At 44.9% G+C, this 12732-nt stretch overlaps 1 protein-coding gene across 2 annotated transcripts; it reads right to left on the bottom strand.

Moving 5' to 3' along the window:
• Nucleotides 1-305: 305 nt before the first annotated feature.
• LOC118392298 (arg8-vasotocin receptor-like) lies at nucleotides 306-6473 on the bottom strand. 2 transcript variants are annotated; one of them, XM_035784132.2, is made up of 2 exons: nucleotides 4958-6470; nucleotides 306-4117 (listed from the first exon to the last, which is right to left on the bottom strand). In XM_035784132.2, exons 1-2 carry the CDS (start codon nucleotides 5886-5888, stop codon nucleotides 3816-3818), a joined length of 1233 nt encoding a protein of 410 aa, XP_035640025.1. In that variant the 5' UTR covers nucleotides 5889-6470; the 3' UTR covers nucleotides 306-3815. The 2 variants fall into 2 exon arrangements, with proteins under 2 accessions (XP_035640025.1, XP_035640026.1); XM_035784133.2 differs by having other exon boundaries at nucleotides 3932-4117; nucleotides 4962-6473.
• Nucleotides 6474-12732: the final 6259 nt, after the last annotated feature.

Below are 12732 nucleotides of genomic sequence, written 5' to 3'. Positions count from 1 at the left end.
TATACACACACACACACACACACACACACACACACACACACACACACACACACACACACACACACACACACACACACACACACACACACACACACACACACACACACACACACACACACTCTCTCTCTCGCTCCCTCTCTGTTGAATATGTACTTGATATGTAAGATGTAAAATAAAATAAACATCTGTTAAGAATGAACTCTGTCTGTGTATGTGTAGTACATGTTTAGTATAACTGGTATAAGCCTAGGTTTAGGTGTGGAGCTCTTGTGACATATGAAAACATACAGACTCATGCCAGATCACATATTCCATATATTTTTATTTAACTAGGCAAGTCAGTTAAGAACAAACTCTTATTTACAATGATGGCTGCCTTGTTCAGGAGTAGAACACCAGATTTTTACCTCGTCAGTTTGGGGATTCGATCCAGCAACCTTTCAGTTACGGGTCCAATACTCTAACCACTAGGCTTCCTGCCACCCTTCACAGCATAACATCCTACAATCTCAGACGCAATATGTACAGGCGAAAGAGGTCACATTGAGATGACGCCATGAAATACCTAAAGTACAAAGGAAATGGTGATATTTGTTTTGGGAAACACTGTGCATTTCAAATCAATCACATATGTTTACAACAACATCAAACATCAATGCATGGCTCTTATCTAAATGTATTTAGAATGGAATGGAACCCAGGGTCCAGTGTCACTCCTCGACACTCCCCACAGAACACTCAACAACGAACTGACCAATTTCAAGCGTATTAACTCTCACAGACTGAAAACCCCCGAGGGATGAAAGAAACAACACCATACTTCACAAAGATGGAGTGAAGGGCTTGATGGGGAGAGGGGAGGAGAGCGGTCCATTGGGGGAGATGAAGGGAGAGGGGAGGAGAGCGGTCCATTGGGGGAGATGAAGGGAGAGGGGAGGAGAGCGGTCCATTGGGGGAGATGAAGGGAGGAGAGGAGAGTGATGTGTGCCAGTATATTATTGTTTTTTTTGTTAAACTTTTTATAAACCTTTTATAACCATTTAATGGGACAATGTACTGTACACCTAAACATAACCAAACAATCATCAAGTCACAGTCAACCTGTCAAAAAGTGCAATTACCATACACTACCTTCAAAAGTTTGGGGTCACTTAGAAATGTCCTCGTTTTTGAAAGGAAAGCAACATTTTTGCCCATTAAAATAACATCAAATTGATTAGAAATACAGTGTAAACATTGTTAATATTGTAAATGACTATTGTTGCTGGAAACTGCACCATTTTTATGGAAATCTACATAGGCATACAAGAGGCAAGTTATCAGCAACCGACAATAATGTGTTCCAATGGCACATTGTGTTAGCTAATCCAAGTTTATCATTTTAAAAGGCTAATTGACCATTAGAAAACCCTTTTGCAATTATGTTAGCACAGCTGAAAACTGTTGTCCTGATTAAAGAACCAATAAGACTGGGCCTCCCGGGTGGCCCAGTGATCTAAGGCACTGCATCGCAGTGCTAGCTGTGCCACCAGAGATTCTGGGTTTGAGCCCAGGCTCTGTCGCAGGAGGCCCATGGGGCGGCACACAATTGGCCCAGCATCGTCCGGGTTAAGGAGGGTTTGGCCGGGAGGGATATCCTTTTCTCATTGCGCACTCGTGTGGCGGGCCGGGCGCAGTGCACTCTGACCAGGTCGCTAGGTGTACGTGTTACGTGTTTCCGCCGACACATTGGTGCGGCTGGCTTCTGGGTTGGATGTGCGTTGTGTCAAGAAGCAGTGTGGCTTGGTTGGGTGTGGCTTGGTTGGGATGCATGGCTCTCGACTTTCGCCTCTCCCGAGTCCGTACGGGAGTTGCAGCGATGAGACAAGACAGTAACTACTACAAATGGGATACCACGAAAAAGGGGATATAATAAATAAATAAAATATTATTTAAAAAAGAAGCAATAGACTAGTGGAGTATCTGGAGCAACAGCATTTGTGGGTTCGATTACAGGATCATAATGGCCAGAAACAAATAACTTTCTTCTGAAACTCATCAGTCTATTCTTGTTATGAGAAATGAAGGCTATTCCATGCAACAAATTGACATGAAACTGAAGATCTCGTACAACGCTGTGTACTACCTCCTTCACAGAACAGAGCAAACTGGCTTTAACCAGAATAGAAAGAGGAGTGGGAGGCCCCGGTGCACAACTGAGCAAGAGGACAAGTACATTAGAGCGTCTAGTTTGAGAAACAGATGCATCACAAGTCCTCAACTGGCAGCTTCATTAAATAGTATGCTCAAAACACCAGTCTCAATGTCAACAGTGAAGAGGCAACTCTGGGATGCTGGCCTTCTAGTCAGAGCTGCAAAGAAAAAGCCATATCTCTGTCCAGTATCTGTTCTTTTGCCCATCTTAATATTTTATTTTTATTGGCCAGTCTGAGATATGGCTTTTTCTTTGCTACTCTGGAAGGCCAGCATCCCGGAGTCGCTTCTTCACTGTTGACGTTGAGACTGATGTTTTGCAGGTACTATTTAATGAAGCTGCAATTTGAGGACTTATGACGTGTCTGTTTCTCAAGTTAGACACTCTAATGCACTTGTCCTCGTGCTCAGTTGTTCCACTCCTCTTTCTGGGGCGGCCTAGTGGTTAGAGCGTTGGACTAGTAACCAGAAGGTTGCGAGTTCAAACCCCCGAGCTGACAAGGTACAAATCTGTCGTTCTGCCCCTGAACAGGCAGTTAACCCACTGTTCCCAGGCCGTCATTGAAAATAAGAATGTGTTCTTAACTGACTTGCCTGGTTAAATAAAGGTAAAATAAAAAATTAAATATTCTGGTTAGGGCCAGTTTGCACTGTTCTGAGAAGATCTCGTACAACAGCGTTGTACGAGATCTTCAGTTTCTTGGCAATTTCTCGCAGTGCCTTCATTTCTCATAACAAGAATAGACTGACGAGTTTCAGAAGTGCTTTGTTTCTGGCCATTTTGAGCCTATAATCGAACCCACTCTTGCTGATGCTCCACATACTCAACTAGTCTAAAGAAGGCCAGTTTTATTGCTTCTTTAATCAGGACAACAGTTTTCAGCAGTGCTAACATAATTGCAAAAGGGTTTTCTAATGATCAATTCGCCTTTTAAAATGATAAACTTGGATTAGCTAACACAACGTGCCATTGAAACACAGGAGGTTGCTGATAACGCCAACGTAGCTATTCCATAAAAAATCTGCCGTTTCCAGCTACAATAGTAATTTACAACATTAACAATGTCTACAGTGTAGTTCTGATCAATTTTATGTTATTTTAATGGACAAAAATATATGCTTTTTTTTCAAAAACAAGGACATTTCTAAATGACCCCAAACCTTTAACGGTTGTGTATATTAGGCATATGATTAGTTATTGAACAACACATGCAATGACAGACCACTCGGTTCATTTGGAATGACCGGTTAATGGCAACGATTCTGATCGCTGCATGAGTGTGGGCCCATAAGAGCTTGTAAGAGCATAAATATTAGCACTGTCTGGGTTTTAGATGCCTCCTGACAGTCAGTTCACATTTAGCAAGAAGAGACAGGATAACCTAGTTATAGCCTAGGTATTCCTATAGCCTACCACAATTCCACTTACGGATTGATGTGTGTCGAACACCTCTCTGAGCAGAAACACAAGCTCCAGGAGAGATGGATGCACTGACTCTGTTCGGACTCTGTTTCCATTAAGCTTCCCGCTAAACTCGTGATAGCCTTCATCACTGTGGCGTTGCGCAAGAACCACATGCACAATATATATATATATATATATGGACAGTGTGAGCACCCGGTTAAGACACCGGGATTGATTGACAGTTCCTGTGGGAGTTGTGGAAGCAATCTTTGCAAGAGCTTTTCTCTGAGCTCTGATGGGGTAGGGCCGGGGGCGGTACCCGGGTCAGGAGTGTGGTGCGGCGGATGCTGCTGTTCGAGTCTTGATGGCCGAATTTGTGTAGCAGCCCCCGGCAGCACCGCAGACAGTGGACCATGTCAGAGAGGAGGTGGCCACTGAAGATCATGTAGATCCACGGGTTACAGCAGCTATTCAGACTGGCCAGCAGAGCCGAGAGGGTGACTGCGGTGTTCTCGGAGTCTGGAGAGAGAGAAACGGGGAAGAGGGGGTGTCGGCCAGTCAGGGAAGAAGAAAACATTCAAGCGTGTTCTGTTTTATCTACTAACAGTGGCACACTATTTATGCGTATTCTCGAAGGAATCTCGGCAAGCCACTGGGTCTGACAGGTCCCTGACTCGCCAGCAAAATATTTTATTAACTTTTGGAGACCGATGGTCGTTTTCATAACTATCTGTCACACCTACACAACGGTTGCGTTATATGGAACGTGTCTAACACTTATGTATGCCCTTTAGGTGATTCTCCTGTTTTTCTACATTGCGCACTGTCCGATAATTCAAGCTACAGCAAAAGGAATAACATCAGCTACATTCACACCTCATTAAGGCAATGAATTATGAGCTAACTAACTCACATGCACAGAACATATAATCAAATTACTCCCAGTAAGATTTTGTTCGCGGTTATTCCATTGTGGTCACAATAATGTACCCCAGGTCTCCAGTTTGCACAGCCTATAGCCTAAGTATGTATAGCCTAAGTATGTATAGCCTAAGTATGTATAGCCTACTGTATGTATAGCCTATTTGTTTCAGTTTGGTCTATGTATCTGAGGAGGAGTTATACAGTTGTTGTCTCACTATGTCCGTGGTAAACTGAAGAACATTTTGGAGAGCAGTGAATCAGCTTTTAGGGAAACCCCTGGGGTAATGCATAAAATATGTGCCAACGTATTGAGTAAATAGGCCTAAGCAATAATGTAATGTTTTAAAACACTTAACGTGCACACAATGAACGGAGACATGGCACCAGCGCGCGCTGCCAATGACTCACCGCACAGAGCCCAAATATAACACTTACCTACCCACGAGAAGCTCTCATCCCACACCGACCACATCTGCACGGTGAAAAACGGAGCCCAGCACACCACGTACGCCAGCACGATCACGAAAGTCATTTTCACTGTGCGCAGCTTGGCGCGCGAGATGGTGGTGACGCTGCTGACTGAACTAGTCCCGATCATCCCATTCTTGGTCGCAAGTGCCATCACGCTAGTGCCCTTCTGGGTCTTGTACTTTATGTTCCGCCAGATGGACCGGCAGATGAAGCCGTAGCAGAGCATGAGCACGGCCACGGGCACGAGGAAGATGCCCACGGTGATCCAGGTGATGTAGGCGCGCACGCCCCACGGCTGGATGAAGTGTCCCCAGCAGTCATACACGGCCGAGCCCGGGTGGACCTCGCTCAGGGAAAATATAAAATACTGGGGCATGCTCAGGGCAAGACTACACACCCAGGTGGCCCCGATCATCATATAGGCGCGCTGCGTGGGCTGGTGAAGGGTCTGCATCGGGTGACAGATGGCGATGTAGCGGTCCAGCGTCATCATCACCATCATGTAGGTGGACGCGAACATCCCTAGCACCTGCAGGTGCTTGACGATGCGGCACAGGAAGTCGGGCCCGTAGAAGCGGAAGGTGATCTCCCAACAGAGCTGCGGTAGCACCTGGAAAAAGGCCACTACCAAGTCCGAGAGGCTCAGATGCTTCATGAACAGGTGCATGCGCGAGGGCTTCCGTCGGCTCATGTACATGGCCAGCAGCACGCTCAGGTTCCCCACCACAGCCACGACGAATGTCACGCTGAGCATTGTGATCTCGATCTTGGCGACCTCCTCGTTCCGGCCAAACGGGTCGCTGGAGTTCCCAAGAGCGCCAGTGTCGTTCCTTTTATCCTCCATCAACACCGGCTTGCTCGTGGGGTCGAAGCCTATCTTCAAAATGTCATCCATGAGGTTGAGTGAGCTCTGTGACTGGAAAAGTGCGCCTCCGGAGATGCTTCTGGCTGTCCTGAACACATCCGCGCGCACGATCACCCGCTGCCACCTGCCTGCATTGAGAACGTGTGAGTTTTAAATTTAAGCAATTAATTAGAGTCTATCGTCTACGAAGACTCGCTCATTGCGCACAGACCGACATATGTGTTGGTTTGCCAAAGATTTGAAGCACATGGTGTGAAACTGTATCTGTGCGCAGTCGCCACCAACCCTTTTTAAATACTTTTATACCAATGAGACCACCCCCACATCTCCAACCTCCGCTAAACAGCCTTGGATACAGAAACAACAGCACGAAGAAACAGAATATATGGAAAACATAATAGTTTGCATGGGTGGAATTTCTCTGAAAGACTCGTTACCACTCACAAGTAAATAGGGAACACACTGAGGTTTTCCCACGTATATGTCTCCAGATGCTGTACTGCAAACCCCAATAACCAATGGTGCAATTTGTGCGTAAATATTCACAATGCGCGCTACTGGTCAGTATTCCATATCCATTTACTTATAATGTCTCTAGGAATCCTTATTGAAAAGGTATCAAGAAACATTTAAAAACATTTTTGTGTTTGAGATGATCTTGATGATGATGTTCAAATCACATACACATAGTTAGCAGATGTTAATGGGATTGCAGCGAAATGCTTGTGATGTCACATAATGTTGTTTTTCTGTGATGTTTATCATATTACTGTGAAGGCAGAGGGACTTTTCCCAATTGTGTGGACAAGAAAAGGTTTTCTATTATATTGCATTCTGACATATGACATCACTCGTTCATGTTCTATGCACAGTCGATTCAGAGCACTCTTTCTCTTTCTCCGTCTCCCCCTCTGTCTCTGTATGTGAGCATGCGTGTATGTGAAGATTAGTTAGAGATGACTTACAACTGTAATATAGAGGGCTTAGAAATGTGTAAAAACGGGCTAGCTCAGGGTTTTAGTCCTCTCCTCCAGTACCCCATTCAGTTCAACTTATTTGTTCTATTCTAGTAAGCACACCTGATTCAGAAGATCTACTAATCATCAAGTTCATGATTAGTTGAAAAGGGTGTGAGAATACTGGAATAGATCCAGTAATTAAGAAGTATGGAAAGACCGTTCACAAAATGATTTGAACAAACACTCACACTTGACTTTTCCCCCACCTTAGTAGCTCAGACTTTGCTGATACCTACTTTATTGAGGAAAAAATGTACTTACTAGGACTGTGACATGACGTTGTCCCACCTAGCTATCTTAAAGCAGCAATCAGGATATGAAACAATAACAAAGGCAATTCCCCACCAATGTTTGGGTAAAAAGCTCATTTATCCACATTTTGTTACATTGCAGCCTTATTCTAAAATAGATTGAATATGTTATCCCCCTCATCAATCTACACACGATACCCCATAATGACAAAGCAAAAACAGGTTTTTAGAAATGTTTTCTCATTTATGAAAAATAAACAACTGAAATATCACATTTACATAAGTATTCAGACCATTATTCAAGCACCTTTAGCATCGAGTCTTCTTGGGTATGACGCTACAAGCTTGGCACACCTCTATTTGGGGAGTTTCTCCATTATTCAGGTCTGTCCAGAAATGTTTGATCGGGTTGAAGTCTGGGCTCTGGCTGCGCCGCTCAACGACATTCAGAGACTTGTCCCAAAGCCACTCCTGCGTTGTCTTGGCTGTGTGCTTCGGGTTGTTGTCCTGTTGGAACGTGAACCTTCGCCCAGTCTGAGGTCCTGAGAGCTCTGGAGCGGGTTTTCATCAAAGATCTCTCTGTACATTGCTCAGTTCATCTTTCCCTCAATCCTGGCTAGTCTCCCAGTTCCTGCCGCTGAATAACATCCTCACAGCATGATACTGCCATCACCATACTTCACCATAGGGATGGTGCCAGGTTTCCTCCAGACGTGATGCTTGGTTTTCAGGCCAAAGAGTTCAATCTTGTTTTAATCAGACCAGAGAGTCTGAGAGTCTTTAGGTGCCTTTAGGAAAACTCCAAGCGGGCTGTCATGTGCCTTTTACTGAGGAGTGGCTTCCGACTGGCTGGTGGAGTGCTGCAGATTTGGTTGTCCTTCTGGAAGGTTCTCCCATCTCCACAGAGGAACTCTAGAGCTCTGTCAGAGCTCATCGAGTTTTTGGTCACCTTCCTATCCAAGGTCCTTCTCTCCCAATTGCTCTATTTGGCCAGCTCTAGGAAGAGTCTTGGTGGTTCCAAACTTATTAAATTTAAGAATGATGGAGGCCACTGTGTTCTTGGGGACATTCAATGCTGCAGACATTTTTTGGTACCCTTCCCCAGAACAGTGCCTCGACACAATCCTGTCTCGGAGCTCTATGGACAATTTCTTCAACCTCATTGCTTGGTTTTTGCTGTGACATGCACTGTCAACTGTGGGACCTTATATAGACAGGTGTGTGCCTTAACAAACAAGGCAACAGGCTGCACCGCAGCTCAACATCGAGTCTCAAAGCAAAGGGTCTGAATACTTATATAAATAAGGTATTTTTTATTTGTATTTTTATACATTTGCAAAGATTTCTAAAAACCTGTTTCCTCTTTGCCGTTATGGGGTATTGTTTGTAGATTGCTGAGGAAAAACATTTATTTAATCCATTTTAGAATAAGGCTGTAATGTGACAAAATGTGGAAAAAGTCAAGGGGTCTGAATACTTGCGAAACGCACTGTAGTTTTAACCATGTTTTTAGGCTATAAAGTGTTTACATTTACTGTGTCTACCAACATCGGAGTAAAAAAAGCGTATATTTTGGGTTCTGAAGTGGTACGGCAGTTGAGTTATGTTCTTCAAGAATCAATGGGTACACCTTCTTCATGTATAAGTCCAAAAATGGGTTTAGCAATTGCTGATTGCCTCTTTAAGATGAACGCACTAAACGGTACATCGCTCTGGATAAGAGCGTCTGCTAAAATGACTACAATGCAAATTGGAATTCATCCAATTTTGTGGAGCAAAAGAAGAGCGTTGTTTCCACATTACAGTAGACACACAAGGCACATGAGATTGCGTCATCTTATCTCCTCTCAAGTATTGAGATGTCTATCTTTCTACCTGTCCACCCCATGGCACTGCCTCCCTCTGACTGCTGAAAATGATCCCTGGTCAGGTCATCCACCTCTCTTGTCTACTAAACGTAAGATACAACATGTGTAGGTTGTGTGAAAAACTCCTTTCCTTACATAGTTCTTCTCATCGGAATTACAACATTGTCCCTGTAGCCTTACAAGTTCCTTGGAACCCTTCCATCAGACAGCGAAGCAAGGTCCTTACAACAATTCTAATGTTTAATCTATATGCAGAGAGTGAAAACCAGCAGAGAGGGATGTGATGCGGCTCTCACGGAAGAACGTGTTTCTCATTTCAAAGCGTCGGAACCTGAGAGAGAAGGCCAGATTGCAGATGGTGAGTTACGTAACATATTGTTAGAGTAATGGGAAAGTCAGAGTATATGGATTTATGAAGCTGGCCAGTCATTAGGCATGTCAGACTCTCATTGCAAGCAGTGGACAAATCATTCAAATCCAAATGTTATTTTCGCATACACATATTTAGCAGATGTTATTGTGGGTGTAGTGAAATGCTTGTGTTCCTAGCTTCCAACAGTGCAGTAATGTCTAACAATACACACATCTAAAAGTAAAATAACGGAATTAAGAAATATACAAATATTAGGACACGCAATGTCTAAGAGTATAAATATTTACTGAACAAAAATATAAATGCAACATGAAACAATTTCAATGATTTTACTGAGTTCAAATCAGATCAAATAAAATTGTATTTGTCACATAAGCCGAATATAACAGGTCTATTGAAATGCTTACTTACAAGCCCTTAACCAAAAAAGTAAGAAATAAGAATAACAAATCATTAAAGAGCATCAGTAAATAACAACAGCAGGGGGTACCGGTACAGAGTCAATGTCAATGTGCAGGGCCACCGGTGTCGAGGTATTTGAGGTAATATGTACGTGTAAGTAGAATTATTAAAGAGACTATGCATGGATAATAGCAGAGCCAGCATTCCGGGGGGGGTGTTCAAGAGTCTTATGGCTTGGGGGTACAAGCTATTTAGGAGCCTCTTGGACCGAGACTTGGCGCTCCGGTACCACTTGCCATGCGGTAGCAGAGAGCACAGTCTATGACTAGGGTGGTTGGAGTCTCTGACAATTTTTAGGGCCTTCCACTGACACCGACTGGTATAGAGGTCCTGGATGGCAGGAAGCTTGGCCCCGGTGATGTACTGGGCCGTACGCATTACCTTCTGTAGTGCCTTGTGGTTGGAGGCCGAGCAGTTGCCATACCAGGCAGTGATGCAACCCATCAGGATGCTCTCGATGGTGCAGCTGTAAAACCTTTTGAGGATCTGAGGACCCATGCCAAATCTTTTCAGTCTCCTGAGTGGAATAGGTTTTGTCGTGCCCTCTTCACGACTGTCTTGGTGTGCTTGGACCATGTTAGTTTGTTGGTGATGTGGACACCAAGGAAATTGAAACTCTCAACCTGCTCCACTACAGCCCTGTCGATAAAAATAGGGGTGTGCTCGGTCCTCCTTTTCCTGTAGTCCACAATCATCTCCTTTGTCTTGTTTACATTGAGGGAGAGGTTGTTGTCCTTGCACCACACGGTCAGGTCTCTACCCTCTTCCCTATAGGCCGTCTCATCGTTGCCGGTGATCAGGCCTACCACTGTTGTGTCATCAGCAAACTTAATGATGGTGTTGGAGTCGTGCTTGGCCGTGCAGTCATGAGTGAACAGGGAGTACAGGAGGGGGCAGAGCACACACCCGAGGGGCCCCCTTGTTGAGGATCAGCGTGGCAGATGTGTTGTTACCTACCCTTACCACCTGTAGGAGGCCCGTCAGGAAGTTGAGGATCCAGTTGCAGAGGGAGGTGTTTAGTCCCAGGGTCCTTTGCTTATTGATGAGCTTTGAGGGCACAATGGTGTTGAACGCTAAGCTGTAGGCAATGAATAGCATTTTCACATAGGTGTTCCTTATGTCCAGGTGTGAAAGGGCAGTATTGAGTGTAATAGAGATTGCATCATCTGTGGATCTGATGGTGTGGTATGCAAATTGGAGTGGGTCTAAGGTTTCTGGGATAATGGTGTAGATGTGAGCCATGACCAGCCTTTCAAAGCACTTCATGGCTACAGACGTGAGTGCTACAGGTCGGTAGTCATTTAGGCAGGTTACCTTAGTGTTCTGGGGCACAGGGACTATAGTGGTCTGCTTGAAACATGTTGGTATTACAGACTCAGACAGGAAGAGGGTGAAAATGTCAGTGAAGACACATGCCAGTTGGTCAGCACATGCTCGCAGTACACTGGCGTGGTTACACATGGTCTGCGGTTGTGAGGCTGGTTGGACGTACTGCCAAATTCTCTAAAACGATGTTGGAGGCAGCTTATGGTAAATAAAAATTAATATTCAATTCTCTGGCCGACAATCCTGCACGCAGACCAATTGCACGCTCCCTCAACTTGAGATATGTGGTATTGTGTTGTGACAAATCTGCACAGTTTAATTTAGAGTGGCCTTTTGTCTCCAGCACAAGGTGCACCTGTGTAATGATCATGCTGATTGATCAGTTTCTTGATATGCCATGCATATCAGGTGGATGGATTATCTTGGCAATGCAGAAATGCTCACTGACATAGATGTAAACAAATGTGTGCAACAACTATTTTTGTGCGTATGGAACATTTCTGGGAGCTTTTATTTCACCTCATGAAACAAGCGAAGACACCAAAACTATGAAATAACACATGGAATCATGCAGTAGCCAAAAACAGTGTTGAAAAAAAATTGAAATATATTTTATATTTTTCGAAGTAGCCACCCTTTGCCTTGATGACAGCTTTGTACACTCTTGGCATTCTCTCAACCAGCTCTTCCAACAGTCTTGAAGGAGTTCTTTGCACCTGTGTCCAACCTTTTGGTATATTAACTAATTTACCACATGGCGTATCAGGTGTCAAGGTAAGACCCAAGTGCAGACTGTGTGAAGTAAGAATGTTTATTGTTAGAGGGGCAGGAAAATGATAGCAAGCAGGGGTCGATAATCCAGAGCAGGAGCAAAGGTACAGGACAGCAGGCAGACTCAGGATCAGAGACAGGCAGAGTGGTCAGGCGGGCGGGTACAGGGTCAGGACAGGCAAGGGTCAAAGACCAGGAGGATGAGAAAAAGGGAGACTGGGAAAAGACAGGAGCTGACAGGACAACTGCTGGTAAGCTTGACAAACAAGACAATTATCTTTAAGACCCACGAGTGTACTCACTCCAACGAATAAGCTAGGTCTCTTGAAGGGACAGGTAGACACAAAATGACCGGAAGTACCGCAATACAGACAACTCTGGGTCTCAAGTCTGCTTACACAGTCAGCTGGAGACAGCCTAGCCCTGCCGAGCTACATCGGCTCGGGAAGAGGTGAGTCGGCAGTCTCCGGAGGCTCTTGGAGGGACTTGGGTAAGCTCGGATCCTCTCGGGACGTAGACACCGGAGACTTCCGGAGTGCATCAGCTGCAAGGTGGGATCCCTGAGTGAGCGATTGGGACTGCAAATCAGACCTCTTCTCCCTCCTACGTTCCCGTAGCCGACCATCAATCCGGTAGGTTAAAATGATGAGTGAGTTGATTTGCGTCGGCAGTTCTCAGGCTGCCAGCTCATCATTTACCTCCTCCGATAATCCGTGCAGGAACGTATCGAACAGCGCTTCCGGGTTCCAGGGTCCCGTGCGGAACGCCACCACAGTCTGCCACACTGAGGGTGTCCTGCCGAAG

This window comes from Oncorhynchus keta, chromosome 13 (assembly GCF_023373465.1).
Source record: "Oncorhynchus keta strain PuntledgeMale-10-30-2019 chromosome 13, Oket_V2, whole genome shotgun sequence".
NCBI lineage: Eukaryota > Metazoa > Chordata > Actinopteri > Salmoniformes > Salmonidae > Oncorhynchus > Oncorhynchus keta.
The sequence above is the reverse complement of the archived record's forward strand: the minus strand, read 5'-3'. Positions and strand labels throughout refer to the sequence as shown.